This window comes from Girardinichthys multiradiatus, chromosome 15, assembly GCF_021462225.1.
Source record: "Girardinichthys multiradiatus isolate DD_20200921_A chromosome 15, DD_fGirMul_XY1, whole genome shotgun sequence".
NCBI classification, from domain to species: Eukaryota; Metazoa; Chordata; class Actinopteri; order Cyprinodontiformes; family Goodeidae; genus Girardinichthys; species Girardinichthys multiradiatus.
Window position 1 is genome coordinate 2,109,991 of NC_061808.1, and position 14,136 is coordinate 2,124,126.

At 46.7% G+C, this 14,136-nt stretch overlaps 1 protein-coding gene across 3 annotated transcripts; it reads right to left on the reverse strand.

The window, feature by feature from the left end:
* Positions 1-111: 111 nt before the first annotated feature.
* LOC124881783 (MAP/microtubule affinity-regulating kinase 3-like) lies at positions 112-13,890 on the reverse strand. 3 transcript variants are annotated; one of them, XM_047387561.1, is made up of 18 exons: positions 13,349-13,886; positions 9,911-10,099; positions 9,777-9,830; positions 9,643-9,691; positions 9,359-9,424; positions 9,199-9,269; positions 8,724-8,780; positions 6,548-6,682; positions 6,167-6,268; positions 5,890-6,009; positions 5,417-5,513; positions 5,230-5,342; positions 5,028-5,151; positions 4,766-4,959; positions 4,590-4,684; positions 4,242-4,514; positions 1,349-1,393; positions 112-1,236 (listed from the first exon to the last, which is right to left on the reverse strand). In XM_047387561.1, exons 1-18 carry the CDS (start codon positions 13,397-13,399, stop codon positions 867-869), a joined length of 2,205 nt encoding a protein of 734 aa, XP_047243517.1. In that variant the 5' UTR covers positions 13,400-13,886; the 3' UTR covers positions 112-866. The 3 variants fall into 3 exon arrangements, with proteins under 3 accessions (XP_047243517.1, XP_047243514.1, XP_047243515.1); XM_047387558.1 differs by having other exon boundaries at positions 5,028-5,342; positions 13,349-13,889; XM_047387559.1 differs by lacking the exon at positions 1,349-1,393 and having other exon boundaries at positions 5,028-5,342; positions 13,349-13,890.
* Positions 13,891-14,136: the final 246 nt, after the last annotated feature.

A 14,136-nucleotide genomic window follows, 5' to 3' on the forward strand; every position in this document is an offset into this window, starting at 1 on the left:
CCACACTCTCAGAGTTTCATCAGTAAAATATGTTGAATATGTGCATCACTCCGACTTCATGCACTAGTTTGCCTCAGGGTGAGTCTGCAGCGGTTCGACAAGACGCCGTGATGCGTTCAACGTGTTTAATGAGACACAGGTGGGCCTGAGCTTCAGTCAGCTGCTGCTCAGCTGACTGCTGACATGTACAAAATCAACAAGGTGAGAAACTATTTACATTCACAAAAACAAAGAGAGACTCTGAAGAGAAAAACTAACAGCTGGACTCAGAGTCCCATAATGCTTTGCAGCAATGTCCACTCATCCCGGCTACAGAGATACAGACGAGTGTCCAATCAGCAGAAGGAGAACAGGAGAGGGAAACAGCCGATCTAGTCCAATCATCATCGTGACGCATCAAACTGGAACCAATCAACCAATCATCAAACAGCTCAGAAGGGTCAACCTCAGATTTGCTCCTGACCAGGACAAACAGGAAGACATCAGTCAGTCGCTCCGTCAGTTCCTCTCCGTCTAACCTTGCATGTCTTTGACTCATCTCTTCTTCGTTGTCCATAGCTTCCTGTTCCTGTCTGTCTCATCCTCCATGTCTCTCCTTGTCACACTCAAGTCCATTTGAACCCTCTCCTTTCTCTCTCTTCTCATCTGCCCATCCTTCCTCGTCCCTCTGTCTCCATCTACCTGACCCTCCCTTGTCCATGTTTTTGTCTAATCCTACTTGTCTCTCCCCATCACCCTCTCTCAGTCCATCTGAACAACTCCTGTCTCTTCCCATTCCTTCCTGTTCCTCTTTCCGTTTGTCTTCTGTCAATCCCTGCTTGTCCTCGTCTGTCTCTGTCTATCTGTCCCTCCCTGTACCTGTGTGCCTATAGTTTGAGCTCATTGGCAATTTTTGAGGCGATGTTTTTGAATGCGATGGAGGTTCCTGAAATGCGCTTGAAGCGGACTCCGTTGAGTGAAAGGCGGGGCAGCTTGCAGACCTCCATCTCCCACTGGACTAGACTGTCGGCGTGCCCGTCGCCGTGGACACAGAGCAGCAGGAAAGGCTCGCGCTGTTCGTAGTCGCAGTTGTTGGCATCCAGGACCTTCCGGATCTCCCTCATCATGTCTAGGGGCTCCATGGAGGACGTGGTCTTCATGCTCCAGGTGAACCTCAGGGAGCGCGGCTTGGCGTCCTTTGAGTGGGGCGTGGCGGGAGATGCAGGCTCCTCCCTCTGGTCGGACGTCACGTTGCGGCTGGAAAGAGAAGATGACGAGAGACATGAAAAACAAAAACATTTTAGGGAGAAAACATCTGAACTGTGTCCACACAAATGCTGCATTCTGATTGGCTGCTCACCCTACCCACCTAGAGCCTTCAAGTCTGCCATTTCTCTCCACCTCTGACGTCCCTCTGCCAGCCCAGACACAAGGAGAGAGAAGGAAAAAAAGAGGAAGAGAAGGAAGCTGAGCATAAATTCCCAGACAAATGTGAGGATGAACAGAGTGCTGCTCTCTAATGGTGCGTTCACACCAAACGCGGATTCTGCGAATTTTTCGCCACATTTGTGTGCTTTTGCCCGCTTCACATTCCGCGTTGGCATTTGGCAACAAGCGGCAACGCTTCGCCGCGTCATCAAATAGGAGGAGCTTCCATCCGCTGCTTGCTGGTTGTAACTGAACATGCTGGACATGGATTTCACGGATAATTACGGTGTTTCACGTGTGGAGAGCCGAAAAACGCCACCAACGTCCCTGGGTTCACCAGATTCATCACTGACGGGAACAGTTCGGAGATTACCACCACCAACTCCAGGAGCTGCGTCTGGATGACGGTCGATTTCAGCGGTACTTCCGTCTATCCAGGACCCAGTTCAAAGATCTGCTGCCCCGCATTGGGAGATGAACCGGCCTCCGGTACGCCAACTACCGGCGACCGCAGTGAAGCCAGCCTGAAGCCGGACACTCAAGCTCCGCAGAGCCAGCGGCATCCAGCCCACGGCCGATCCGAGTCAGGCACCCAGATTTCGGCTAGCTGCTCTCTGTTGCTCCCTCTTCTGACGCGCGGTGGTTCACTAGGGACCGTCAATAAGTTTCCGAACCAAACAATCGTGGAAAATCTGAGTGCCTGAATCGGATAAACTGTGAGCTAGATGCCGCTAACTCCGCGGAGCTTGAACATCCAACTTCAAACTAACTTCACCACGGTTTACCGGCGCTGTATCCCCGCTGCTGAAATCCTGTCCATCTGTCTTCGGCGAGTAAATAAATCTCAGCTCAGTAAAAAAAAACAGCCGATTTTTAATGTCCACATCTCCTAAATATAAGATATTTGTGCCTAAACGTAAAAGTAATTAGTTGAGTCATACAACTCTGGTTTGCTGCACACCGTCACTATGATCTGGTCCTCCATCTTCACTGACAACCGCTTCTTCTCCGCTGCGGTCTTTCGCCCTACGTCACAGCCACATCCAGTCCCTGATTGGTTGACGCGACGTGAATTTAGGAAAAAGTTCAGATTTTTCAACTTGTCCATCGCTACGCTCCGCTTCGCTCGGCGCGCCTTCCGCACCGCGTCCTCCGTCTCCTTGGCACCGCGCCGCTCCACTCCTGAACGCGCCTCTACATAAAGATAACATGGAAATCGGCTGCTCCTTTCGCAGAAACCGCGTTCGGTGTAAACGTACCATAACACAGACAGGACGTGCTGTATCCTGACTTCATGGCTGAACCATGTTCATCCTTCTCCTGTGTGCCTGTTTATGATAAATGGACCACAGCAGCAGCAGGAAGACAGCAGAAAGTTTAGTTAGTGAAATCTTTCCAACCAACAATAACTCCTGGAAACGAACAAAAACTGCAGCTTCGTTTGCAAAATTATTCGACTAAATACTTAACGTGAGTTCATATGAGGCACCAGAACATCACAGCTGTTTGGTGTTTTTAGAAAAAGCTTTAAATTAAAGACCTTCATGAAAAATGAAAAACATGTTTTCACATTTCGTCACATTACAGAATGAATCTAAAACAGATCAGAGTATTTTTCCTCAAAGATCCACCCACACTTCCCCAAGACGACACGGCAGAAGTTTATTATTCCAGTGTTTCAAACTAATTGACACCATGACTTTTTATTTTGTTGAAGCACCTTCAGCAAGGATCACAGCCTCCAGCCTTTATGGGTGTGTCTCTACAAGCTTTGTTCTCTGCACATCTACTCAGGATCAGCTGGGGCAGCAGCAGACATGTTGAAGTCTTTCTAGAGATGGTCAGTTGGTCTCAGCCGCTGAGGGACATCCACAGTCTGTTCCTGAAGTGTCACTTTTGTTATCTTGGACGTGTTCTTCGGGTCGTTGTCGTGTTGGAGAATTCGTTGCCTCAGTCTGAGGTCCAGAGCAGGTTTTCAAGAAAAATTTATCTATATTTGGGTGCTTTCATTTTACTAGGTCTGCAACTAATGATTAACAAAACAATTAGTTGATAATAATCGATTAATCTGCTGACTTTTTTCGATCAATCAATTAACACCATGCTTCACAGTGGGGTGGTGTTAGCCAGACGATGATAAGTGACCGCTTTTCTCCACACAAGTTGCTTGGAGATCAGAGAAGAAAGTTAGATTTTGGCTTCATCAGACCAGAGTATTTTCTTTCTCCTGGTTCAAGCAGCCATGAGCCTTTTAGTGAGGAGCAGCTTCTTTGTGGATACTAACTACACCATAAAGGATTGATTAGTTGAGTAATGGCTAACCTTCTGGATAGATCTCCAATCTCCACAAGGCAAACACTGGAGCTCTACCTCTGTGATTTTTCAGTCCACTTTCAGACCATGGAAGGTCTAGGTAGTTCCAAACATGATCCATTTGGAGACCACAGAGCTTTTCAGAATGTTTTTTTCCAACCATCTCCAGATTTGTAATTTAACATGAACCAGACTCAAAGGTCTGCAGCAAATTTCTTTACCTTCATTGCTTGGTTTCTTTTCTGAGATGCTCTTTCAGCTGTGGGACCTTAAATCACCAACCATCCCAGATACATTCAACCAGCTGAATTTAGCACAAGCAGCCCCTAATAAAGCTGCAGATGCATCATGTGAGGTACCCGAGTTAAAGCAGAGGGTGTGAAACTATTATTAGTATTATAAGTTCAGAAAGTCTGCATTTAGCTGAAAGCTGCATCCTAGAAAAACAGATCTGCAGCCTCAGCTGTCTGACACATTCAGGTATGTAGAGAAAAAACGTTTCTGTGAACTCTGCGGCTTACCTTCGTGTTAGTTTGGAGGTGATTTTGGAAAACAGGTTGGTGGAGCCCCGCGCCCGTGACTGAGCCAGCGGCGTGGCGTTGTGAGAAAGGCTGGGAGAGGCGGGGGGGCCGTTGTAGGTGGCGGTACGTCGCTCCCTGAGCTGTCCTCCGTGGAAAGTGCTGCGGGTCGCCGTCCCGCGGGGGAAACGCAGCCGGTCTGGAGGCGTGGCTCCACTGCTGACACTGTGGGTGGAAGCTCCACCCACCGAGCGCTGAGTGGAAGTGCTGATCGAGCTGAGGGGAGGGGCCATAGGAGTTATAGGTCTGTGGATGAGTGTGAGACTAATGTAGATCAGCAGGTTCTCTTACCTGTTTTCTTTGCCGTTGTGGACTGCAGAGGCAGACGTTCTGTCTGTGGAGCTGCAGACATACGTGTTCCTCCTCGTCATACTGGATGATGACGTCTGAAACTCAGAGACAAACAGTGATTGGCTACAAGAAGCTCTGCCCTTCCTACACATGGCTGCCGTCTAACAGATACTCACGGTGGTTGTAGCTGACGTTTTCCTGCGATCAGGGATGTCGCCTACATTGGGGTTGGTGGCATTGCCAAGCAACGGACTGCCCGCATCCCCCGGACCGGGTTTCCTGTTTTGGCCTCCAGCCTCCTGCTTAGGCTCCGCCTCAGCCGCGGTCTGATTTCGCCTGGAAGCAGTGGCGGTTGAGGAGACGGGACGCACTGAGGAGCAGAGGAGGCAGTTAGTGTCCGAGGTGAATCCAGATTCTGGTTGTGGTTCTGGTGCATACCTTGATCGCTGTGCCTCCTCTGTTTGGAGGAGGAAGAAGAGCGCTGGCTGAGAAGGTGAGCGGGAGAATGGCTGCTGCTGGACGGATTAGGTTTAAGCAGGGAGGACGCGCCGCCCAGGTCCATCTGAAACAGACACACAGTGGTTCCTGTTAGTTGGGAGGGCGGGGATGTTTGTTGGTCATTTCCATGGTAACCACTCACTTCTGCAGCCTTGCGTCCGAGTAGCAGGTAGGCGGCTGTGATGTCATCGTACTTTATCTTGGTGAGCGAATCGTTGATCTTCTCTCTGGAGTAACCCATCTGCACCATTAGGTCTGAAGACAAGATGAACACATTAATTCACAACATTACATCATCAAAGTGAGTGTGTGTGTGTGTGTGTACGAACCAATCCTGCTCTGGTCTCTGATGTCCAGCTCTGGCTCCACATACGGCACCAGCCCCTCCTCATCCCCGCCATTGATCCAGCGGTCCTTCATTATTTGCTGAAATGGAAACAGATGAGAGACCTTCAGAACAAATTGTTCTGAGGACTTTCTGTCAGAAGTTCTAAGTGTAAATCACCAGCAGCACCAAAGATCAGATCAGCGGGACCATCACCTCACTCACAGATAGAAAAACCTGAAGATACGGCCAACTATTCAGGATTCCTCCACCTTCTCATGTTACCATTCCATACTTTTCCACACTAATTCCCAGAGCTCCCAGTCCATTTGAACCCATTTAGATTCAGATTTTTAATCAGCACAGGAACTGTGTAGGAACTCTTGAGTTTCAGATCTGATAGCTGCTTAGTTTACCAGCTGCAGTCCTACAGCAGACATATCAGCCACATTGCTTCTGTGTTTAGGATGTTCTGACCTCCAGCGTTCCTCTTTTCCCAGGGTTCAGCACCAGGAAGCGTTTCAGCAGGTTCTCGCAGTCGGTCGACATGTAGAAGGGGATCCGGTATTTGCCTCGCAGCACTCGCTCTCTGAGCTCCTGCAGACAGAAACAAACAGATTCACCTTCCTGACGTCCTCTTCTAACCCACACAAACCTGTTAAGGGAGTGCCTCAAGGCTGTTGCTAAACCGATCAAAGTCAAGATAAAACAAGAAGAAACATCTGGAGGCAGTTTCTGGACCAGACAGACTCACCTTCAGGTTCTGTCCATCAAACGGCAAAGATCCGCTGACCAGAGTGTAGAGGATCACTCCCAGACTCCACACATCCACCTCTGGTCCATCATACTTCTTACCCTGAACACACAAGCAGTCACACACAATGATTTAGCTTCTGCAGCTGTTGCTACCATGAGCTGGAAAGATTTGGACTAACTTCTCTTTAAGTGATGGAGACAAAAAAACAGCTACAATACTTCAATAAAATCTGGTTGAGCTCAGAAAATAAATGATTTATCCCAGAGTTGGCAAAGATTCTCACTGAAGAAGCAGTTGACATTGTTCTAATCAGCCCCAACAATCAAACCTGATGATCCAAACATTTCTGATCAACAGACAGCGACTCGTCCCGGTTACCTGGAAGAGTTCTGGTGCAGCGTACGGAGGAGAACCACAGAAGGTGTCCAGCTTTCCTCCCAAAGTGAACTCGTTACTGAAGCCAAAATCTGCAATCTTTATGTTCATGTCGGCGTCCAGGAGGAGGTTCTCCGCCTGCAGGAGGAAGACAGAGAAGGATGAGTAAATCCAGCAGATGGATGTCCAATCATGGAGCTCCTTATGACCTTCTTGGTTTCATTCTGAAATTCCAGACTTTTCTAGATTGCTTTGAAGGGCATTAAACATTGTTTAAAGATTTAAACAGACTATGGAATTTTTGGGGAAGTTTTTGTGCAAACTTTTGTAGAAATCCTGATTAAAAACGATAAAACTGAAGAGGCTAAATAATTATCGGCCCAACAAATGGGAGTTACATACAGGTCCTTCTCAAAATATTAGCATATTGTGATAAAGTTCATTATTTTCCATAATGTCATGATGAAAATTTAACATTCATATATTTTAGATTCATTGCACACTAACTGAAATATTTCAGGTCTTTTATTGTCTTAATATGGATGATTTTGGCATACAGCTCATGAAAACCCAAAATTCCTATCTCACAAAATTAGCATATTTCATCCGACCAATAAAAGAAAAGTGTTTTTAATACAAAAAACGTCAACCTTCAAATAATCATGTACAGTTATGCACTCAATACTTGGTCGGGAATCCTTTTGCAGAAATGACTGCTTCAATGCGGCGTGGCATGGAGGCAATCAGCCTGTGGCACTGCTGAGGTCTTATGGAGGCCCAGGATGCTTCGATAGCGGCCTTTAGCTCATCCAAAGTGTTGGGTCTTGAGTCTCTCAACGTTCTCTTCACAATATCCCACAGATTCTCTATGGGGTTCAGGTCAGGAGAGTTGGCAGGCCAATTGAGCACAGTGATACCATGGTCAGTAAACCATTTACCAGTGGTTTTGGCACTGTGAGCAGGTACCAGGTCGTGCTGAAAAATGAAATCTTCATCTCCATAAAGCTTTTCAGCAGATGGAAGCATGAAGTGCTCCAAAATCTCATGATAGCTAGCTGCATTGACCCTGCCCTTGATAAAACACAGTGGACCAACACCAGCAGCTGACACGGCACCCCAGACCATCACTGACTGTGGGTACTTGACACTGGACTTCTGGCATTTTGGCATTTCCTTCTCCCCAGTCTTCCTCCAGACTCTGGCACCTTGATTTCTGAATGACATGCAGAATTTGCTTTCATCTGAAAAAAGTACTTTGGACCACTGAGCAACAGTCCAGTGCTGCTTCTCTGTAGCCCAGGATTGGGGAATGTGGCACCTGTAGCCCATTTCCTGCACACGCCTGTGCACGGTGGCTCTGGATGTTTCTACTCCAGACTCAGTCCACTGCTTCCGCAGGTCCCCCAAGGTCTGGAATCGGCCCTTCTCCACAATCTTCCTCAGGGTCCGGTCACCTCTTCTCGTTGTGCAGCGTTTTCTGCCACACTTTTTCCTTCCCACAGACTTCCCACTGAGGTGCCTTGATACAGCACTCTGGGAACAGCCTATTCGTTCAGAAATGTCTTTCTGTGTCTTACCCTCTTGCTTGAGGGTGTCAATAGTGGCCTTCTGGACAGCAGTCAGGTCGGCAGTCTTACCCATGATTGGGGTTTTGAGTGATGAACCAGGCTGGGAGTTTTAAAGACCTCAGGAATCTTTTGCAGGTGTTTAGAGTTAACTCGTTGATTCAGATGATTAGGTTCATAGCTCGTTTAGAGACCCTTTTATACAAGTTAGATGTTAGACTCTGCATTTTGAATTTCTGAATTTTAACACATGGTGAAAGCAATATTTTGGGCAGTTGCTGGTCTTCCTAACCCACCCTTTTCCCCTGACTCAACAGGTTCTTTGCTCCTGTCCAGTAGCCCGTTCATATCGTGCTGCAGCACTGGTTTCACAAGGCAGGGGTTTGTGCTTCAGCAGGCAAAACAGGAATAAAATGGTTCAAAGGCTACAGTGGAACCAGTGTGGTAGAACACCTCCCCTGGAAAATGGGCGCGGTGACCAGACTGGCAGCATTAAATCCACAAAGGTGAGATTTATCAGGGTTTTAGCTCTGGTCTGATGTTTCTGTGTAACTATTCACTGACAGAGTTCGCTGTCCATGACGTGTTTGAGGCAGCTGGGAAAACTGAGTTACCTTAAGGTCTCGGTGAACGATGTGCTTCTGATGGCAGTACTGGACCGCAGAGACAATCTGAGGACATGCAAACATACAGTGAGACAAACAGACGGTTAGGACAAATCCAGGTTTCCTAAACATTTCTAAAGTCAAAATGACTGACTTCTCCAAACTCTTAGTTCCAGAGTTCTCACTCCTTTTTCAGCTAAATAAAGATTTCATATGATCTAAGTGGACTAAGAGTTTATAGCAAGTATTTCTTAATTAGTCTGACCTTAAATGCAGAACCTAGACAGACAGACAGACAGACAGAAAAACGTTTCCAGACTTCAGGAACTCTGTGACTCCTGCTGCCTGGCTCAGGGGCACTGCAGCATACTGACCTGCGACAAATCAAACCATCTGAGCTCCACAGGACTTGTTCTACTTTTCTATTATGGGATGCAGGAATGGCTGTGTTACCATAGTGACAGGCAGATTGAAAGAGGGTTACCTGTCTAAATTTAGCTCTGGCCTCCTTCTCCTTCATCCTCCCATGAGCTACGAGGTAGTCGAACACTTCACCTGAACACACACACACACACACACAGAGATTAAAGGTGTTTGCCCAGATGCTTTTGGGTCTGAACCAGGTGTGTCTCCAGGTGACCGACCTCCGCTGGCATACTCCATCACCAGGTAGAGGGTCTTCTCTGTCTCTATCACCTCAAACAGCTTCACTGCACACACAGGTGAGGAGGTTAACTCTGCGTTCAGGTTGAGATGCTGAAAAATGTTCAAAATCTGAAAGCATGACACCAGAGGCCCAGCAGAACCAGAACTGCACTTTTTCAACACGTTTTATTCAGTCTCTAAAAATCAGCCGATGACCTGCTGGACCTGACGGGTCGACGCCAGCAGGATTCAGGCGGCTAGAGCAACTCTCGGCGTGACTCACCGATGTTGGGGTGGTTCAGGATCTTCATGATGCGGACCTCTCTGAGGAGCTGAGACACAGTAACACAGCAGGATGTTACTCAGATGCACCGACCCGGTTCTGGTTCTTACTGAGAACTGGTGACATTGTCTCACCTTCTGCAGGCTGGTGGGGTTCAGCTGTGTCTTATCGATGATCTTGATGGCCACCTGTGAAAGGGAGATGTGCGGATCAGTACATTCGATAGTTGTGGATCATGTTCCAAGAACCCTCTCCGGACTGGCCTCACCTCCCGGCCCGTCGGGACGTGTCTAGCCAGCTTCACTTTGGCAAAGTTTCCCTTCCCGATGGTCTTCAGCAGCCGGTAGTTCCCTACATGAGGCGAATCATCTCCTGTGACCGTAGAGGAGTTTTTACAGCGAGCAGAACGGACGGAGCGGGCCAACGTATCACTGCGTCCGTCATCCCCAGAGGCATGCTGGGAAACAAAGAAGCAAAAAGCATGCGTCGCTGTCAACCTGAATGCAAGCCCACTGGACCTTTCTGTCACCACTGGAACATCCTGCAGGGTAATGTGCTGAATCTAAAGACCGGCTCTTTAACAACGGGAGCCCAGTAGGAACGTCCTCGGAGTGCCTGGTCTGGAGCGGTCTGAGGGGGCAGTGGGACAAGCTTTAGTTGAGATGAGTTGCTGGTGATTTTAAAAGACAACATGATCGGTGAGCCAAAGGAAACGCAGCAGCATCTGGATGTCAGTCCTGATGATCCAAACAGGAAAGAAAAGCAGGAAATCAACCAGAGAAAACATCTCATTCAGGTCCGTATCAACAGATAACATCTACTCCACACATGCCAAATAAAATCATGTTCTGTATTTCAGACTAATAGAATATAAATTGGTGGGACAGAGGCTCCATCGTTGATCCCAGAGATTATTTCCTGGATAAAATCAATAACCCCAGACTGGCTCCTTAAAAATATGAACCAGTCTTCTGAAGGGTTCTTTGAAAGGAACAGACCCACGAGATCTTGTTCCTCTCAAAGAACCTTAGATCCCAGCTCTAGCTGTAGAGGGCATCCCTCAGGGGCAGCGGGATGGTCCCTCTTTTGGACCATCCTAAAAGTTCTCCTGATTTAAATCTCCTTCCGATCCAGTTCCAACGGCATCCTCATCGAATAGAACAACGTTCCCACCAGCCTACTGTGAACACCCCCATCAAGCATATCTGAACCAATGTTTGAAGTGATCGACCAGAACAGCGAGGCTACTCAGTATGGGTCCCATTTGGGATACTTTTAAATCTGTTTTGGGTTTTTGTTTTCAATGAATTACTTCCTGTTTCTGCCTTTGTTCTGTTCAGATTTAGCTTCTTTAGTGAAAGATATGAGAATTCCCAGAAAATCCCAGAAAAATGAAGAATTCAGGACCGCAGGGTCAAGTTTAAACTGGGCCAAAGACGACACTTGTCTTCAACCAGACTGGACCTGATCAATTAAAACTCAGCTCAGTTTTACATTCATTTTGGACAAAGTCATTAGGAATCACAGAGGAGAACCTGCGCTTGGTTTGTCTCATGTAGATAAAAACACTCGCCTGGGAACTTGTGCCTTGGAGAAATATTTCCAGTTTGATGGAGGTGAAAACACATGCAGGATCCACACTGATGGATCAGTAACATCTTTTGTTTCAGTTTAACCAGAAAAACCATCCTAATGTCTGCAGACTGCAGAAGTAGCCTTCCAGCTGCTACTCTCTTTAGATCTGAACAGAACCTGACCGTCTGTGGCCTTCAAAACCGTCCTTATGGAAACCCGTTTGTGTCTGGATGAAGATTCAATTTATAACTGTCATAATCAAACATTTCTGATTATTTTACCAGCAGTAGGAATAACCTTTCTATTTTAAATCAAACTAATTTGAATCATGTTTTACTTTGAATTATTTGTGTGAATTTTAGTCAAGGTTATGATGACACAATCAGGTCCTGGAATCAATAAAGAAAGGTTTCTTTGTCTTTCAGGCCTTTTGGAAGTTGTCATTGACTGATTATCGAGATTAAAAATCACAAAAAGCTGAAACATGATCTAAAACAGTAAAGCAACAATAGTATCAGATTACAGTGAGAGCTGCTCAAGATGTCGAATCACAAATGTCCTCACAATGTCAACAGGAACAATTGTGCAATCACAAGGAAGAGTTTAGATGCAGCTTTTCATAGGATATTATTTCCCAAGTGCCAAGCATGAAAATCCGATTTTTTGACCGGTTGGAAAAACCTTCACTGCCCTTAATGGAGAAAAAACTGGCGTATGTTTATTGGCCGAGATGCAGAAGGTCAGAAGAGACGTTTGGGATATTTGGAGGAAGGAAAAGATAGAAAAGAGTCAGAAAAATGTGTATCAGGATATTCTAATATCCTGCAGCCCTTATTACAGTTAAAATGTAATTAATTGATTATATTTTTATCAATATTGCTTAATTATTAACTGAGCCGTTAAACATTATAGATAGAAACAAACATTCAGAACAAAAATCTTCATAATGTAGCACTGCTACAATATGTAAAACTGTTCACCACTGGATTGTTTCTGCTTGGATGCAATGTTTTCTAGAGTTGAATATTCCAGGTACCAAGCAATGAAACTGCTATCCAAAAACATCTTGGACTCGGTAACAGTTTCCTTAATGAAAACAACCAATAAAGCTGTTAGTGACAAAGATAGCGAAGCTTAAGGAGAGTGGAGGCGACAATGTGATGACGGAAAACAAAAAGCACTGAGGAAAATGCTTGAATATCATCACAGCAATATTTAAACATTTCTCAAACATGCTTTCCCAGTATGAAGCAGCCCTAATTCCTTTTCAAGTAAACTCGCTTATTGTGCAGATTATTAGATCCGTTTGCCGGTTGAGAGTAAAACAAGCTGATAATGGCTGCTTAAACTTCTGTTTTCCGGTATTCAGCCTGCAGTCCGCTGCCGAACAGACACGCAGTTTTAAAACCAAGCTACCTTGATGACAGCTGGTGACCCTTAAAGCTTTCAAACCCTGTCTGTGATTTTCACAACTGGAAATATTTCAGAACAGCCACATTTCTTCTGAAGTATAGGAAAAGAGTGGTATCCTTCTTTCATCCAGCTGACTGGAAGTGCCCAGTGACAGTTGGACCTGGGGTGCTGTTATAAACTGTATTGTCCTTCTGGCATCTCATTATAAGGCATGTAAGAAGAGGAAGAGTAAGAGCAAAGGTTTGGGCCGTTCTGAAATCGTATCTAGTTAAGTTCTGGTACACCTGGACGACTGGATCAAGCTACACTTAACTGAAGAAAACAGACTCAGATTTCCACTGAAATCAAATAGATGAAACCTCGTGGAGCAGTTTCATTGGTCCCTGTCAGCTTTGAGGTGTTAAAACATTTTCCTGCTTTGGGTTTTATAACCAAAACCATCCGAACGGACCTTTCTAGATCTGGACAGAACTTACTGGTCCTACTTAGGACCCTCATGACTTCTCCAAGCTCCCACCGGAAGCTGAGTGGCAGCCTGGGAACTGGAAATACTCCAGAAAACACCGGAAACCCTCCTTGTAGCTGTTTTCACATTGTTCCTCCCTAATTAAACCCACCAGCGGGAGGTTGGAGGTCAGAGAAATGATTCAGATGAAGAACAAAAAGTTTGAAAGACCTTCACTGAACACAGACATTTCAGCAGGAAGTTCTGACCCACCTGTTCGGTGTCCCGCTCGTTGACGGTGGGCAGGGGGGTCCTGGTGGACATTTTACCCTGGTCAGTGTGACGGAAGTCCGCTCATGAAGCCGCCGGGTCCGCTCCGGAACACCTGTCTCAAACGTAGCGGGTTGTAAGGTGACGACTGCTCCGGCTTCGGTTCGGTTCTATCTCAGCGAACTCCCTCGCGGCATCACCTGTCTTGGGTTATCTGTCCCGGCTCGGCTCGGATCTTTTCCCGGAAGTTTATAACTGTCATGGATCCAAACGGAACCGAAGCAACAGTTCCTCTTTAACGCCTAAGTTAGCCGAGGAGTTAGCAGCCCGACAGTTCCCGGTGTTCCAGTTTATTTTAGGAAGAAAGTAAGCCGGGCTCAGACAGCCGGCCTCTAGCTCCGGTCCACTTCGTGTAATAGCCCTGGTTCGGTCGAGTCAACAGGGGTTTGGTTCTGTTGGATTTTCCTCATACTCTGAGCTAGGACTCAGCTAGCCTGAGCCAAGATGGTGGACTAACCCAACCCTACGCGCTGACGGCATGTGACGTGAGGCGCTGCGTGTACTTTGATTGGCTGATGAGGGGCAGCAGCGTTTGTTGTTGCTAAGGTGACAGGAAAAAACGACTGGATTACGTTGTAATCCGGCCAGTGGCGCCACCAGAGGAAAAAGGAGGGACAGGCCGTTCCTTAAACCTTCCTCCTCCCCAGAATCACCCCCGGTCAGATTGGCATTACATTTATTACAAATATGTATTTCTGAGAGAGAAGGCAATGATATTTATTTATGATATG

Bases quoted from the DNA above. Each gene is read 5' to 3' on its own strand.
- LOC124881783 (XM_047387558.1), bottom strand. From the start codon at position 13,399: ATGTCCACCAGGACCCCCCTGCCCACCGTCAACGAGCGGGACACCGAA. The intron at 10,100-13,348 runs GTGGGTCAGAAC...TTTGTTTCCCAG, and splicing joins ACGAGCGGGACACCGAACAG to CATGCCTCTGGGGATGACGG. The intron at 6,683-8,723 runs GTAACTCAGTTT...TTCCTCCTGCAG, and splicing joins TCGTTCACCGAGACCTTAAG to GCGGAGAACCTCCTCCTGGA.